The 18,733-nt window shown below is 41.8% G+C and overlaps 1 protein-coding gene across 1 annotated transcript in view; it reads right to left on the minus strand.

Moving 5' to 3' along the window:
* The window catches only part of dpp6a (dipeptidyl-peptidase 6a), a 515,918-nt gene that overhangs the window by 56,838 nt on the left and 440,347 nt on the right, over positions 1–18,733 (minus strand). Inside the window, exons 17-18 of the mRNA XM_072254436.1 lie at positions 10,551–10,598; positions 1,987–2,085 (exon numbers count right to left, since the gene is read on the minus strand). Of these exons, the coding sequence (XP_072110537.1) occupies positions 1,987–2,085; positions 10,551–10,598 (147 nt within the window). The remainder of the gene's footprint in view (positions 1–1,986; positions 2,086–10,550; positions 10,599–18,733) is intronic.

The raw sequence follows: 18,733 nt of genomic DNA on the forward strand, positions 1-18,733 counted from the left end.
TAGTTTTTGATATCGCTCTTTTTGGGAAAAAAATCCTACCATCTATACTGTCTATGCCTCTCATAAACTACTTTCTCAGAAGGTTAAGGAGGTCCAGCTTGTCACTGAATATTTAACAAACGTCGACAGGTATAGTGTAGAAAGCGACCTAACTTGTATCGTGGTCTGCTGTGGTAATTTGAATGTGAGGACTGCAAGAAGCTGCAGAGAGCAGTGGGCTCAGCTATAAAAACGGACCCATTCCTCCTCACCAGTGGTAGGACCTACAGATGGTGCTGTCTCAAGCAGCCAACATCTTTCATCAAAGATCACCACCATATGGGCCGTGTCATCTTTGCCTACCATTGGGCAGGGGCCACAGAAGCCTGAAGTCCCACACCACCAGGTTCAAGAACAGCTACTTCCCTTCAAACATTCCGTTCTTGAGCCAACCAGCACAACCTACAGTTTAGCAACACTATGATCACTTTGCATGAAAATGAACTCTGTGCTTTTTCTTCTAATTTGTACTTTCTCGTAAAAGTTATTTTTAATTTATGGTTTCTTGTGAATGCTGTGATGTTGCCTCAGGTAATTTTTTCATTGCACCTGTGCATACGTGTACTAGTACTTAGAATAAACCTGACCTTGATGTTGGCTCTCCCAGCCTCCTCACTCCACTGAAAACAAACCCAGCCTTTCGAGTTTCTCATAGTAAGTACAGCACTAACAATTTTGTTGACCCATTTCCTGAGTTCGTTCCCCTCCATTCCTTCAGGACAATGAGGCTGTGATTAGTACTCCTGAGTATATAAATGTACTGCAGCACTGGGATATTAACATTGCAGCAGAGCTCAAATATTAATGGAGAGCACCACAAAGAATTGATCTGGTCTGTGGCAAATAAACAGATAGATAAAGCCCAAGGCTGCAGGAGTGCAAAGCAATATCAAATTGCCAGCGAGATTCTCAGAAGTAGAATACACTCATGTATGTTCGTGAACTATAATGTATGTTCACGGTCTTCTGCTGCCGTAACCCATCCACTTCAAGGTTCAACATATTGTGCATTCAGAGTTGCTACAACAGCACTGTTGTAGCACATAGCTGTTCGCAGGATTCCTGCCAGCTTGAACCAGTCTGGCCATTCTCCTCTGATCTTGCTAATTAACAAGGCATTTTTGCCCACAGAACTGCTGCTCACTGGATGGCTTTTTTTTAAACATCATTCTCTGTAAACTCTAGGGACTGTTGTGTGTGAAAATCCTAAGAGATCAGCAGTTTTAGAGATACTCAGACCACCCCACCTGGTACACGGAGCTTAGAAAAATAGAGGGCTATGGGTAACCCTAGGTAATTTCTAAAGTAAGTACATGTTCAGCACAGCATTGTGGGCTGAAGGGCCTGTATTGTGCTGTAGGTTTTCCATGTTTCTATGCTTCTGTGATACCGACAATCATTCAACAGTCAAAGTCACTTAGATCACATTTCTCCCCCATTCAGATGTCTGATCTGACCAACTACTGAACCTCTTGACAGCGTCTGCATGCTTTTATGCATCGAGTTACTGTCACATGATTGGCTGATTAGATATTCGCATTCACGAGCAGGTGTATGTAATAAAGTGGCCACTAAGTGCATTTGTAAAGTTTCTGGCTGCACAAGATAAATAACTAAACAGAAAGCACCATGGTTAACTTAACATGCAGTATTAAATAGCCAAGACAGAGCTGAATTATTAATGCTCCCACTGGCAACTTTCCACAAATTGAATAAAGTTGACAAAATCATAATGTCTGAGTGAACTTGACTGATAACAAACTAAATTATGGAGTCGTTAGACTATATTGATGTTTTATTGGATCATGGCATGTCTTAGGGCTAGGAGGAATGTGAGCAAATAAAGTTCCATGAGAACCTTTCAAATGATATAACTCCAGGCCGGTATTGCATCAGTGCTCAGACATGTTTCTTTTATGTCCACGACCTGAAAGAGCAGATACTTACTGTAGTCCTTTATCTGAACTTCTGTGAACTCTATCTTGGGCATTTGTTTGCTCTCAGTAGCATTGTAGACCTTCTCATTTTTCTCCAGCACAAAATATTCTAAAGGGGTAAAAAAGAAAGAAGAGGTTAAGGACCATGAGAAACTGCAGAGAGTTGTGGACACAGCTCAGCACATCTCAGAAACCGGCCTCCCCTTCATACTCTGCTAACTCGGTAAAGCAGCCAGCATAATCAAAGATCTCTCTCACCCCAAATATTCTCTCTACTCCCCGTTCCTACCAGGCTGAAGATACAAAAGCCCGAAACCACATACCACCATACTCAAGGACAGCTTTTATCTCATTATTATAAGACTATTGAATGGCCTCCTAGTATGATAAGATAGGACTCTTGATCTTGCAGGTTATCTCATTATGACCTTACACCGTATTTTCTGTACACTGTATTGTCTGTATACTGTATTTTCTACTGCACTTTCCCTGTAACTGTAAAACTTAATTCTGCATACTGTTATTCATCTGAAACTCTGATCACAAAACCACAAACCTCCGCTGCCTTGCGGTTATACCTACTCATGGGGAAGGCTTCGGTAGTGAACCCTAAGGAAAAATCAGAGCGAGAGTCCTTAAGGCAGTCCTATAATGAGTTCCGCGCTGACTGGCAACTCCTGCAACACTGCAGACGTCAAACTGTATCGGTCTCTGTATTTATCAGCTGTGTGGAGAGGGGCAGCCTGCTACATGGGCAACACCTTGCTCTCCATCTCGTACTGTCTGGCTTGTATATCACGCAAACAGCTGGGACACACAATATCCATGGCCAACACTGACCAGTGGAGGGCCTCAACACCTCACTGTCTTTGTACTACCTCACTGCACTAAAGTGATGAAATCATTTGTATAGATGGCACGTATAACAACATTTTTCACGGTACCTCAGAATTATGTGACAATAATAAATCAATTTAATTTACCAATACGTCCAGTTGCTATTATGGTCGTTAGGTGCAGTTGGAGCCTCTGATGATATAACCCTGCTGCCTAAACCTCAAGCATGCTGTTATTATCATTAGACTTGACTGCTCCAATGTGGTTCTGGTAACATTCCCTTATTAAATGCACTTTAAACTGTTGACTATCCAATGTCTTGCTCATGCTTCTTGCTGCTGCCATCAGAAAGAAGGTAAAGGAGCCTCAGGACTCACACCAGCAAGTTCAGAAACAGTTATTACCCCTCAACCATCAGGGTCTTGAACCAAAGAGGATAACTTCACTCAATATTAGATGCCCCATCGTTTAAATAATCATACAACCAATGAACTCTTACTCAAGGACTCTTCGTCTCATGTTCTTAAAATTTATTGCTTAATTATCATTATTTCTTTCTTTTTGTATTTTCACAGTCTGCTCTCTTTTGCACTGATTGAACATCCAAGTTGCTGTGGTCTTTTATTGATTCTATTATGGCTGTTATTATATTGATTTATTGAGTATGCCCACAAGAAAATGAATCTCAGGGTTGTGACATATAGTGACATATATGCATTTTGATAATAAATTTACTTTGAACTTTCAACGCGCCATGCTTGCTTTCTCTGACACCTGAATCAACACCAATCTGATTATAACATTCACGTTTGTTTCAAATTCCATCTCTTTCTCAGCTCCCTTTGTAATTTTCCCGAACCCCACCAATTTCAGGAGTATGTACACTTCTCCAGTCCTGGCCATTCTGTAGAACATACTGTAGAACTGCTGCTTCACAGCACCAGGGTTCGCTCCTGACATCCTGTCTGGGTGGAGTCTGACTGGTTTCAATGTGACTGTGTAGGCTTCTTCCTGGCACTTTCACTTCTCCCTTGTTGGTGGTATCTTAATCAAGCAGGCATAGGTTTAAGTCAAGGGTTAGGAGTTTTATAGAGGGGTAACACACACGAGTGGTGGGATGGAGACACAACTCTACCAAAGGAAATGTACAATGCTCCTTCCCAACGCTAGTCTGCAATGTGCAGCACCTGCTTAGCTCCCACCCCTCTTGATCAGGATCACGTGAAGCCATGGGTGCAGGTGGTGGATGGCCGTATGAGCAGCTGGTGCATATCACAAGTCCTGGTTACCTGACCACTGACTCCAGGCAGACAATCTCTGAAGAGTGTTAATAATGGCTGTAAAGACACTGTCCAGAAGAAAGCAATGGCAAACCACTTCTGTAGAAAAATTTACCAAGAACAATCATGGTCAAAGATTATAATTGCCCATGTCATATGACATGGCACATAATGATGATGATAAACATACAGAAAATGCTGAAGGTCATTTACCTTGTTGCAAATACAGCAGCGTCAGTCAGCATCGATGGAGGGAAATATACAGTCGATATTTTGATCGAGACCCTTCATCAGGACTCTGAAGTCAGGAGCCCCTTTCCTTTCCAGTCTTGATGAAGGGTCTCAGTTTGAAACTTTGTTTGTTTCCCTCTATAGATGTTATCTTGCCTGCTGAGTACCTCCAGCATTTTGTGTGTTGCTCGAGATTTCTAGCAACTGCAGAATCTCTTTCGTCTCTTCTAGAGAGGTACACTTTACACAAAGAGTGGCTATGCCTGGAGTGTGCTGCCAGAGGAGGATGAGGAATCAGGTTCAACTATGTTTGAGAGATAGTTCAACAACATACGTATACTTAAATAGGCAAGGCATAGCAAGATAACAGTGCTAACGCAGACAAATGGGATTAGATTTTACATGCGACAAGTTCCGCATGGACATAGTGGGCCTAAAGGCCTGTTTTCCAACCCCAACTAGACATACACATTCTAAGTTATGTGACCTTTCCATTCTTCCTACCAAAATATACTTAGTCACTTTTATCTAAGCTCTTGCTGAATATGGGTATACTCTTGATGAAGTCCTGACAAAGGGTCTCGGCCCAGAATGTCAACTGTGCTTCTTCCTTTTGATGCTGCCTGGCCTGCTGCGTTCCACCAGCACTTTTTGTGTGTTTCATGGGCATACTCTATAAGTTTATTAGCACCCACTTAGAGTCAAAGAAGAGAATAATAGCAATTTGACAAATGTGTGCGCTGCTGTATTTGCAACAAGGTAAATAAATTAACAGCGCAAATAGAAATAAATGGGATTGATCTTATATCCAGTACGGAAAGTAACCTTGGGTTGAGGACAAAACATTTTGGGATACTGAACTTCTTGAAAAGATAGGCAAAATGGAAAAGGGTTAGTCTGACAGTAAAGGATGGTGTAAAGGTGGACTTAAATCTGGGCTTAGAAAATGAGGAAACAGAATTCAGTTTTTGTGAAGCTAAGCAATGGCAAGGGACAGAAAATGTTGATGGGGGTTGTTTATAATATATATGGTAGTGTAAGGTAGGGTGTAATACAGGGAAAAAGAGTCACATGCAATAATATAAAATACAATAATTATGGGGATTTTTAATCTATAATTAGATTTGAGAAATCAAATTAATATTAATAATTTGGAAAATGAATTCCTTTAGTGTATGCATTATAGTTTCAAGGTCATTGTACTGGTGATCTAACCAGACAACAGGAAACTTTGGATCTAACAGTATGTAATCTGAAAGGATTCATTCGTAATCTGCCTACGGGGTCTTCATGGAAGAGTGATCATAATAATTTTATAGGCATTGAAAATTGATTATTTCAATCTCGATCCAGTGTTTTATTTGCAAACAAATCAAAATATGAAGCCGGGAGAAATGAGTTTGCTAAGGTAGATGAGAAACTACATTAAAGATGTATGCTCAGAAATGAGGAATAGCTAACACGTGAAGAAAACAAATATCTTTCAAGACATAAAAAAACAATAGAAAAAGTAATCCAGTGTGGCTTTCAAGTGACGTTAAAGATAGCATTACATCAAAGGAAAAGACCTTTACAAAAGTGACCAATGATTGTAAACATTTCAGAATTCAAGTAAAGGAGATCCAAGAAATTGATATGGAAAGAAAGTGAGAGTAACCTTTGTAGAAAGTAAAAATGGGCAGTAAAAAGCTTCTTTAGATACTTGGTATCATCTCTCATGGGAAGAGAACAGAGGGACACAAGAGGGAGGTGATTCTTGGAATCCTAGCCCTTACCAAACTTTGAACAGCACAAGAATATAAGGACTGCTGAAAAATCCATGACTGACATTCACTCGGAAAATACCGGGACCTGGGAATCAGAGAACAAAGGGATGCTACAAGACGGATCATCTCCTGTATTGCCGGTGCATATTATATGGAAGGTGTGAGTACAATTAAGAGTTTAAATAAAGATAACCCTAGCTAATGGCACAGCTCTAACATAAGAGTGCTACTGAATGACTTCAGTACAACAGTAAGCATTTTACAAACTTTTTTCCTGACATGGATACAAAGGTTGTATATATATTCCCTGGAACAGATAGGTGGTCTTCTTTTCTGATCCTGGTTTGATAGGCCATTTAAGAAGGGAAATGGAGCAACAGATAGACCAGATTAAGGAAGGACGGTTGGGTTTTAAGAATAGCAGAATTATTGAGGAGTACGACATAAGAATAGGTATTTTGGTCCTGCACATCTATGATGACTATCCTGGTTGTCTGCACCCTGGTTCTATTCCCACATATGTGAATTAATTCTATATCACTCTTTGTCCTGCTCATTCAAGCACCCATACACCTCCCATCCATGTATCAGTCCAATTTATTCTTAAATGTTAAAAAAGAACCCGCATTTACCACCTCGTCTGGCAGCTCATTCCACACTCCCACCACTCTCTGTGTGAAGAAGCCCCTCCCTAATGTTCCCTTTAAACTTTCCCCCCCTCACCCTTAACCCATGTCCTCTGGTTTTTTTCTCCCCTTGCCTCAGTGGAAAAAGCCTGCTTGCATTCACTCTATCTATACCCATCATAATTTTATATACCTCTATCAAATCTCCCCTCATTCTTCTATGCTCCGGGGAATAAAGCCCTAACCTATTCAACCTTTCTCTGTAACTGAGTTTCTCAAGTCCCGGCAACATCCTTGTAAACCTTCTCTGCACTCTTTCAACCTTATTTATATCCTTCCTGTAATTTGGTGACCAAAACTGAACACAATACTACAGATTCGGCCTCACCAATGCCTTATACAACCTCGTCATAACATTCCAGCTCTTATACTCAATACTTTGATTAATAAAGGCCAATGTACCAAAAGCTCTCTTTATGACCCTATCTACCTGTGACGCCACTTTTAGGGAATTTTGTATCTGTATTCCCAGATCCCTCTGTTCTACTGCACTCCTCAGTGTCTTACCATTAACCCTGTATGTTCTACCTTGGTTTGTCCTTCCAACGTGCAATACCTCACACTTGTCTGTATTAAAATCCATCTGCCATTTTTCAGCCCATTTTTCCAGCTGGTCCAAGTCCCTCTGCAGGCTCTGAAAACCTTCCTCACTGTCTACTACACCTCCAATCTTTGTATCATCAGCAAACTTGCTGATCCAATTTACCACATTATCATCCAGATCATTGATATAGATGACAAATAACAATGGACCTAGCACTGATCCCTGTGGCACACCACTAGTCACAGGCCTCCACTCAGAGAAGCAATCCTCTACCACCACTCTCTGGCTTCTTCCATCGACCAATGTCTAATCCAATTTACCACCTCTCCATGTATACCTAGCGACTGAATTTTCCTAACTAACCTCCCATGCGGGACCTTGTCAAAGGCCTTACTGAAGTCCATGTAGACAATATCCACTGCCTTCCCTTCATCCACTTTCCTGGTAACCTCCTCGAAAAACTCCAACAGATTGGTCAAACGTGACCTACCACGCACAAAGCCATGTTGACTCTCCCTAATAAGCCCCTGTCTATCCAAATGCTTGTAGATTCTGTCTCTTAGTACTCCCTCCAATAACTTACCTACTACTGACGTGAAACTCACCGGCCTATAATTTCCCGGATTACTTTTCGATCCTTTTTTAAACAACGGAACAACATGAGCCACTCTCCAATCCTCTGGCACTTCACCCGTAGACAGCGACATTTTAAATATTTCTGCCAGGGCCCCGGCAATTTCAACACTAGTCTCCTTCAAGGTCCGAGGGAACACTCTGTCAGGTCCCGGGGATTTATCCACTTTAATTTTCCTCAAGACAGCAAGCACCTCCTCCTTTTCAATCTGTACAGTTTCCATGGTCTCACTACGATTCCCTCAATTCCATAGATTTCATGCCAGCTTCCTTAGTAAATACAGACGCAAAACACCTATTTAAGATCTCCCCCATTTCCTTTCGTTCCGCACAAAGCCGACCGCTCTGATCTTCAAGAGGACCAATTTTATCCCTTACAATCCTTTTGCTCTTAATATATTTGTAAAAGCTCTTTGGATTATCCTTCACTTTGACTGCCAAGGCAACCTCATGTCTTCTTTTAGCCCTCCTGATTTCTTTCTTAAGTATTTTCTTGCACTTCTTATACTCCTCAAGCACCTGAATTACTCCCTGTTTCCTATACATTTCATACAACTCCCTCTTCTTCTTTATCAGAGTTGCAATATCCCTTGAGAACCAAGGTTCCTTATTCCTATTCAATTTGCCTTTAATCCTGACAGGAACATACAAACTCTGCACTCTCAAAATTTCCCCTTTGAAGGCTTCCCACCTACCAATCACATCTTTGCCAGAGAACAACCTGTCCCAATCCACGCTTTTTAGATCCTTTCTCATTTCTTCAAATTTGGCCTTCTTCCAGTTCAGAACCTCAACCCTAGGACCAGATCTATCCTTGTCCATGATCAAATTGAAACTAATGGTGTTATGATCACTGGAACCAAAGTGCTCCCCTACACAGACTTCTGTCACTTGCCCTAATTCGTTACCCAACAGGAGATCCAATATTGCATCCCCTCTAGTTGGTCCCTCTATATATTGATTTAGAAAACTTTCCTGAACACATTTTACAAACTCTAAACCATCTAGACCCCTAACAGTATGGGAGTCCCAATCAATGTATGGAAAATTAAAATCCCCTACCACCACAACTTTATGTTTCCTGCAGTTGCCTGCTATGTCTTCTTTTTGTAACAGCAAATTTTAATTCCCTATTTTCCAATTTGTGTTTAATTCTGAAACCCTGCATGCTCAGTTTGAAACTGTATGGTCTGGATTATTAGTCCAGTGTAAATATTTTTAGTTTTGACAACAACTTTGAGTGGGAGCAATCATTAGTAATACAGGTCAAAATCACTTTAACAAATGTTGGTGGTGTAGTTCTTGAAGGACACACATTGCTTTCTTATAATTCCTTAATGGAATTAAGAAACGTAGAAAAATAGAAAACCTACGGTACAATACAGGCCCATGGGCCCACAATGCTGAGCCGAACATGTACTTACTTTAGAAATTACCTCAGGTTACCCATGGCCCTCTATTATTCTAAGCTCCACATACCTATCCACGAGTCTCTTAAAAATACCCTATTGAACACTCAGCAGAACAGGAAGCATCAAGGTAGAGAGAAACTTCCTGGGTTGAGGTCTCTTCATTAGTTCTGAGTACCACTTTCCTTACTATGACTTGGACTGAGTGCACAGGGTGCAACTTCGAGATCTGCAGCCTACACAGAACCTGGATGCCTTGTGAACTTTGAGGAAGGCAGATACAAACATCAAGGGGATGGTGGAATTGGCAGATGAGATATAATGCACAGTAATCATGAGGTGCTCCACTTCACAAACAGTAGCACAGCGTTTTATAGTACCAGCGACCCGGGCTCAATTCCCGTTGCTGTCTGTAAGGGGTTTGTACATTCTCCACGTGACCACATGGGTTTTCTCCAGATTCTCCTGCTTCCTCTCACAGTCCAAAGGTGAACAGTCTGATAGGTTAATTGGTCATTGTAAATTGTCCCTTGATTAGGCTAGGGTTAAATCGGGGGTTGCTGGGCAGCATGTCTTGAAGGGCCAGAAGGGCCTACTCCGTGTGATATCTCAAGATATTTTTTTTTTTAAATTCCGACAATAGGAGTGATAAGAGGGATTATAAAGGAGGAGTGGGTACAATCTAAATATGAAACCTTGAAATTATGTGCCTAGTTTCTTCAAAGTCACAGGGCAGGCTGAGAAAATAATGAAAAGAGTCCAACGACTTGTTAACTCTAACCCGGACGTCTTTGGAATGTGGGAGGAAACCAGAGCACCCGGAGGAAACCCATGCAGTCCTGGGGAGAACGTACAAACTCCTTTCAGACACCGGCGGAACTCAAAGCCCAATGTGTGACAGGTAGAAGAATACAGAATAGGAACGAGGAAGTCAGGATGGATTTTCATGTAACACTGGTTTGGCCACAGCTTGTCACACATTTGCACAGACTGATGACACATATTAGAATGATTCCTAGGATGAGACACTTAAGTGTGTGAATAGAAAGGAGCATTGAGGTTAGGGTAGGTGATGTGTTAGCAAGGAAGGTGTGACTACCGATTAATGCCTAGAAGATACACAGTCTGCAGTTTGAGAATATATGTCAAAGGAATACCTTCTGCTCAAAGTGAAAAGAGACTGCTTACCATGTCTATCCCTCGTGCTGTGAACAGTGACTCTTGGAACTCCTGGACCTGAGAACAGAAGGAAAAGGGTCAACAAGTAAGGTGGATAAAAAAGAAGAAAGAAACTTTTAGTTAATTGGCACAAGTTGCAATGGGATCTAGTTCATACCAACCCCTAGAGTATTACCACCAGTTATATATTGCCACATTTCTAAGGAGCTGATTTCCAGTGGTAAGGCAAACGTGAATGCCATTGACAACACAGCAGTATTTGATTGAGTGTGGAGTATGGAAAACCTGAAGTCAGTGGCCATCAATGGAAAATCACTCCAATTCTTAGAGAGTTGTGACTCACAAAAGGAAGATGGCCAATTATCCAGTCCCAAGATCCTCAGAGCAATGATTCTTTCTATTATGGTTCTGTTTCCCCCTCTCCACTAAGCTCACCGGAATTCTGCTCCCCCCACCGTTAAACTCATCGGCTTCACTGGCGAAGTTATCGTACGGATGCTTAACATGATACATAAAAAGTGAAAAAAGAAGTGTGTGACGTAACGAAAAACAATCAATGTAACCCAAATTCTCACCGAACACCACCAAAATCGCAAGAGTGCAGGATTATTGGTACAGTGGTATGCAAAAGTTTGGGCACCCCTGATCAAAACTTCTGTTACTGTGAATAGCTAAGCGAGTAAAAGATGACCTGATTTCCAAAGGGCATAACGTTAAAGATGACATATTTCTTTAATATTTTAAGCAAGATTACTTTTTTATTTCCATCTTTTACAGTTTCAAAATAACAAAAAAGGAAAAGGGCCCGAAGCAAAAGTTTGGGCACCCTGCATGGTCAGTACTTAGTAACACTCCCTTTGGCAAGTATCACAGCTTGTAAACGCTTTCTGTAGCCAGCTAAGAGTCTTTCAATTCTTGTTTGGGGGATTTTCGCCCATTCTTCCTTGTAAAAGGCTTCCAGTTCTGTGAGATTCTTGGGCCATCTTGCATGCACTGCTCTTTTGAGGTCTATCCACAGATTTTTGATGATGTTTAGGTCAGGGGACTGTGAGGGCCATGGCAAAACCTTCAGCTTGCGCCTCTTGAGGTAGTCCATTGTGGATTTTGAGGTGTGTTTAGGTTCATTATCCTGTTGTAGAAGCCATCCTCTTTTCATCTTCAGCTTTTTTACAGACGGTGTGATGTTTGCTTCCAGAATTTGCCGGTATTTAATTTAATTCATTCTTCCCTTTACCAGTGAAATGTTCCCCGTGCCACTGGCTGAAACACAAGCCTGAAGCATGATCGATCCACTCCCGTGCTTAATAGTTGGAGAGGTGTTCTTTTCATGAAATTCTGCACCTTTTTTCCCCAAACATACCTTTGCTCATTGTGGCCAAAAAGTTCTGTTTTAACTTCATCAGTCCACAGGACTTGTTTCCAAAATGTATCAGGCTTGTTTCGATGTGCCTTTGCAAACTTCTGATCTTGAATTTTGCGGTGAGGACGCAGGAAAGGTTTTCTTCTGATGACTCTTCCATGAAGATCATATTTGTGCAGGTGTTGCTGCACAGTAGAACAATGCAGCACCTCTCCAGAGTCTGCTAAATCTTTCTGAAGGTCTTCTGCAATCAGATAGGGGTTTTGATTTGCCTTTCTAGCAATCCTACGAGCAGTTGTCTCGGAAAGTTTTCTTGGTCTTCCAGACCTCAACTTGACCTCCACCGTTCCTGTTAACTGCCATTTCTTAATTACATTACGAACTGAGGAAATGGCTACCTGAAAACGCTTTGCTATCTTCTTACAGCCTTCTCTTGCTTTGTGGGCATCATTTATTTTAATTTTCAGAGGGCTAGGCAGCTGCTTAGAGGAGCCCATGGCTGCTGACTGTTGGGACAAGGTTTGAGGAGTCAGGATATTTATAAAGCTTTGAAATTTGCATCGCCTGGCCTTTTCTAATGATGATTATGAACAAGCCATAGCCCTAACAAGCTAATTAAGGTCTGAGACCTTGGTAAAAGTTATCTGAGAGATCAAATCTCTTGGGGTGCCCAAACTTTTGCATAGTGCTTCTTTCCTTTTTCTCCCCACTCTAAAATTGTACAAAACAAAAATAATACACTAATCTTTCTTAAAGTGTTGAAAAGAATGTTTCATCTTTAACTTTATGACTTTTGGAGATCAGTTCATCTTCTACTCACTTAACTATTCACAGTAACAGAAATTTTGACCAAGGGTGCCCATACTTTTGTATGCTACCACACTGGGTGTGCTTACACTTTGCCTACTTCGAAAAGTAAATCTCCAATGTGGCACTTCTTATTCTGATTCTTGTTCTTGTTCTTATTGTGACTACCAGGAAGGAGCTACAGGAGCCTGAAGGCACACTCTCAAGGATTCAGGAACAGTTTCTTCCCCTCTGCCATTAGATTTCCAAATGGACACTGAACCCATGAACACTATTTCACTATTTTTTTATTTTCCTTTCTATTTTTACACTACATATTTAATTTAACTATTATATATACAGCATATATACACACACACATACATTTAGTCTAATTCGTTTTTTTTTAATATTATTACGTATTGTGCTGTATGGCTGCCGCAAACACAATTGATTTTGTGACATATACCAGTGATATTAAACGATTCTGATTCCGATTCTACTTAGCTGGTTGAAAAATACTGTTGCCAAATAGAACCCTATCATTTTTAGAATGTATGCCAGTTGAAATATTCAGTCCCTGCTTATGATTTACGTCTGCTTGTTTCATACGCCTTCCTGTTATTGATATGCAGATTCAATCTTATTCATTGAATGAATCAACTACAATTCTCCAGCTTCTTGGCCACAAATCAATAGGTTTACACAGCAGCTTATTAATAAATCTTGCTTTCCTTATCAGGGAAGATATTATCAATAACAGACTGGCTCCCTGCATGCAAGTTTGTAAAAGTGCATTTTTATCTCTGTGATTGTGATCCAGTTCTTTTGAAATAAATTACTTCAGCCAATTGGTCTTAATGTATTTATGTGCAAGAAAATGATGATGGGAGCCGGTGGTTTGAGCAGGAAAATAAAAACAAGCAAAAGTATAGAACACAACTCAGCTGTTTTATAGTTGGGGAATCTAGGTCCAGAGGGCACAGCCTCGTAATAGACGGGTGTCTCTTTAGAACAGAGATAAGGAGGAACTTCTGAATCCAGAAGGTGGTGAATCTGTGGAATTCATTGCCACAGCATCTAGGACCAGAGGGCACAACCTCAGAATAGAAGAACATCCCTTTTTGCAGAGATGAGGAGGAATTTCTTTCGCCAGAGGATGGTGAGTGTGTGGAATTCATTGCCACAGACTGCTGTGGAAGCCAAGTCTTTGGGTATATCGAAAGTGGAGGTTGACAGGTTTAAGAGAGCACTACTGAAGATGGGTAACAGCTTACTGGCAGTTCATAAAGCAAGAAATTCAAATAAATACTTTATGAATAACACTTTTTCTGTGGAAAATTCTGGAAAATGGTCACCACAAATAAAGAAGAGGCGAGCAAAGGCGAGGCTGGCTCGAGGGATGAAGCGTGTGGGTGTGAGTTGGAATCAGAGCGAGGTCAAGTCATGTTCAAGATGGAAGTGGATGATTCACCGGGCATTCACAAATGGGTGACGGACCCATTCCTTTGCACGTCTTGGGTCATTTGCAGTTGGGAAGTAACGCTCGAATTCTGACGACAGTGAAGATAGGTGATCGCGCACCAGCTGTGAGAAGGACGGTGCAACCTCAGTCTCTCCCAAATTCCCAGCTAATGTTGGGAACATGTCAAATATGCCCCTGTCAACTCGCCGTCCCCACAGTTCCAGTTTGGCTTTGAAAGCAGACATTTTATCTGCCAAATTGAAGATAGTTGTCATTCTCCCCTGAAGTGACAAATTGAGTTCATTGAGCAGGTTGAAGATGTCACACAGATAAGCGAGTTTTAAGTGTGCTGCCAGTTGTGACTTTTTTCCTGAAAGAAATCTCTGTAGCTGCTCTCTTAACTCAAAAACCCTGGCCAGGGCTCTCCCCCTTGATAGCCACCTGACTTCAGTGTGTAAGAGAAGGCGTTTGTGCTCTCAAAGCATTTCCTCACAAAGCTGCTCAAACAGACGTGAGTTAAGGGGTTTTGCTTTGATGCGATTGATAACTTCAACAACGTCACTCAATAAGCTGTTAAAGATCAGGTGACATTTCTTGGCTAGCTAGCATTTCCCTGTGTATGACACAGTGTGTAGACTGGCATTCAGGAGCAACCTCTTTGACTCGGGTAGTGAAACCAGACAGCTGTCCAGTCATACCTGCAGCCCCGTCTGTGCATATTGCAACACAGAATGACCAGGCCAGTTTGCCTGACATGTAGTCATTCAAAGACTTGAATAGTTCTGCCCCAGTTGTGTTAGCTGGCAGCGGCAGTGCACACAACATATCCTCGTGCACGTCGTCTTGAAATATATATCGCACATAAACCAGCAGTATTGCCTTGTTGTTGACATCGGTAGACTCGTCAACCTGGATAGCATACCATGGTTACTCGTTAAGCCGTTCCAACAGCTGTGCTTTGATGACCTCCGCTATGTCATCGATTCTCCTTGAAACTGTGGTAGCTGAAAGAGAAACCCATGCCATTTTGTTAGCTGCAGCTTCTCCCAACAGTTCACGGCACATGTCCTTGGCCACAGGCAGAATCAATTCTTCACCAACAGTGAAAGGCTTCTTAGCCTTAGCAATACGGCTGGCCACTAAGTACGACGCTCTCAGAGCAGCAGCATTTGTGGAGGTGGTGGCTCTCAGCATTTGCTTCTGTCCCGCTTGCTCACGTTTTTTCCGCTCAAAAAACTCAACGGGTTTGTCTTTAAGTGCAGGGTGCTGGGACTCAAGGTTCCGAAGCAGCTTTGAGAGCTTCATTGCCTCATTAGACAGCTTGTCTCCACATATCACACACAGGGGGCTTGGAGCGTGCGAGTCCCCAGTCGCAATAAAGCCATATTTTATGTATGCCTCGTGGTATTTTCTGCTGAAGGAAGCTTTCTTTTTTTTTGCAGTCTCGGCCTCAGCTGTCTCTGCGTTATCATTATTGTTAGGCCTTTTATGTCCCCTACCACCTCTTCCAAAGAAACTCTCAAGCGACGTCTGTTTTTTACTCATTGAGTAGTTGTAGGTTAATGACCAACTGATGACCTCGCGTGTGTTCAAGTTCAACAGTGGGTGTGACAGGGAATGAGTAAAGGTGCAGCTGACTCATATCGTTTCATATCGTTTCCTCGCAGCCTGGTAGCACATGCTTTGCGGCCCGCTGGTTGGGGACCACTGGAGATATATCTCAAGGTTGTATACAATATACATACTTTGATAATAAATGTACTTTGAGCTTTGAATATATACACCGAAACATTGAAACATACTGTGAAATATGTCATTTCTATGTCAACAACCACCACGGTCTAAGAATTGTGCTGGGGACAAGTCTCACCACACTTCTGGCACCGTTATTGTATGGCCTCAAATCACTAACCCTTATCACAGACCTTTGGAATATGGGTGGAAACTGGAGCACCTGGAGGAACCCCACACAGTCAGGGGGAGACCTTACAGACAGCAGCTGGAATTGGATTGCCTGTGCTAAACACCATGCTACCGTGCCTCCACTTCCTTAATAAACCGTGGTGCACCTGTGGGTCAGGAGGTAAGAGTCATACAGCGTGAAAACAGGCCCTTCGGCCCAACTAGTTCATACTGACCTGTAACATAAGAAACAGGTGAAGGAGCAAGCTGATTGTCCACTTTGAGCCTGCTCTGCCTCAGTAACATCATGGCTGATTGAACCTTGGTCTCAACACCACTCTCCCACCCTTGTACCACTCTCTTCGCTCACTTAGTTGAAATTTTTAGCAGTCACTGCCTTGAACATATACACCAGCTGTGTTCTCACAGCGCTCTGGGTAAAAAATCTGAAGCGTCAGAATGCTGTTGGAGGAGACGTTCCTCCTCATCTCCATCTTAACTCCTCGCCCCAATTTTTAAAAGACACCTTCATGAGGGAAACATCCTCTCGGCATCCACTCTGTCAATTTCCCTCATTACCTTTCATGTTACATTCTCACCAAAGGGAAGGTGGAACGGTATACTCTTCAGTGATCTTCTTTATACGTTTCATATAACAGTAAACAAATCATACTGTTTAAATATACTGAATATAGTATAATTGATGTATATTATAAAATCATATATAATTTATATATTTATTATCAAAGATCATCAAAACGTATTATCAAAGCATATAACATTATGAAAGCTGAAGGCAGAGAGGTTGTTTCTACTCTTCCCCAGGTAGGTAATCCGATCAATCATTCTACTCCCTTCTATCTATTATCCCTGTCAATGTAAATACTTTGAACCAGGGGTTCCCAGTCTGGGGTCCACACACCCCGAAGTTAATGGTAAGAGTCCATGGCATAAAAAAAGTTTGGGAACCCCTGCTTTAAACCATTTTCATAATACTGTTTACATTGTAAATTCATGCTATTCATGTATTTATGCATATTTTATTCCACATTCATACTTTAACCACTATGTTATATTTGTAAGGGGGTTTCGACTTTTATATTACTGCGGAGGCTAATTAAAATAGCGTCTTTGTTATGTTAATCTGGGGAATGCGGCTTTGTTGTGTTAAATGCTGAGGAAGTTTGTGCTAGCAGCTTGTTTGTCTTTAGAGTATGATAAGAGAGTGCTATTAACCAATTGGGATAGTTGTTATGGTTTTGGTGTATTTGAAGATACTGTATGCGCGGGGTTTTGGGGCAGAAGACGGGAGAGCGAGACAGAGGATGGACAAGGTGCTGTGATGTCCGCTAAAGGGGTCGGACCCCGAGGAGGGCGTTCGGCGAGGAGACGGAGACGGACTCGTGTGGAGCGTCTGGTCGACCACCGTTGCTTGTCCCAGGTGGCCGATCGAGGTGATCCGAGGGGGTCGCAGGGTGAAGAAGAAGGTCCTTGAGCTCCAACGGGTTTTGTGCACGAAGAGATTGAACTTTGATAAGTGTGGCGCCTTTTATTTTCCTTTTATATTTTATTCTCTCTTAATTATATAGTTCCAGTAATATCTATAAACTGTAAATCATTTAATCGTATTTGGTGTATTGTCTGTTATTTGGGCGGGGTGGGGTACATCACACAGCATCCACACAAACTAATTACCCAGTTTGCTGGGGCCGAGGCTGTTTCCCTAGACGACAGCGAGCCCAGCGACCCTGAGGGTAGCCAGGGGTGGGGGGTGGGGGGCTACATATTTTATAAAATTCTTTATTCTTAATATTGTTGAAAGTTGCTTTTCTGTTGCATGTTGCGCCCTGACCAACACATCACAGCAAATTCCTCACACACATAAACATACATGGGAATAAAGCTGGTTCTTGGTCCTTGATTCTTGATCTGTAAGTGAGACTAGAACTAGGAGGAACAGCCACAAGATTCAGGGGAATAGGTTTAGGACAGAGATGAGGAGAAACTGTTCTTCCCAGAGACCAGAGAATCTGTGGATTTCTCTGCCCAAGAAAACAGTAGAGGCAACCTCATAAGATATATCTAAGGCACAGTTAGATAGATTTTTGCATTACTGGGAAATTAAGAGTTATGGGCAAAAGGCAGGTAGGTGGAGCTGAGTTCATGGCCAATCAGTTATGATCTTACTATATCATGAAGCAGGCCTGATAGGCCAGAGGGCCTACTTCTGGTCCAATTTCTTCTGTTCTTAGGAATACATGCACTGTCTATTTCACCTCTCTTATACATCAACATTTTCATCCTGAGAATCAGGCTAAGGAACCTTCTCCGCACTGCCTCCCATGTGAGTACATCTCTCATCACAAACAGGGGCCAAAAATACACACAGGATTCAGACCCAGCGTTAGTAGAGCAACAGCAATGTATTCTGCAATCAGGACAGTGTGGGACTTGATGGAGAACCATACTCTTGTGCCCAGGCATATCAAAGTTCAAAGTTAAAAGTAAATTTATTATAAAACTACATATATATCACCATATACTATCTCAAGGCACTCATAGTAGAACAAAAAAATACAACAGAGTCAATGAAAAGACTGACAAACAACCAGTGTGCAAAAGAGGACAAGCTGTGCAAGTTGAAAAAAAAACAACAAATAAATAAATAACACTGAGAAC

This window comes from Mobula birostris, chromosome 3 (assembly GCF_030028105.1).
Source record: "Mobula birostris isolate sMobBir1 chromosome 3, sMobBir1.hap1, whole genome shotgun sequence".
Lineage (NCBI taxonomy): Eukaryota > Metazoa > Chordata > Chondrichthyes > Myliobatiformes > Myliobatidae > Mobula > Mobula birostris.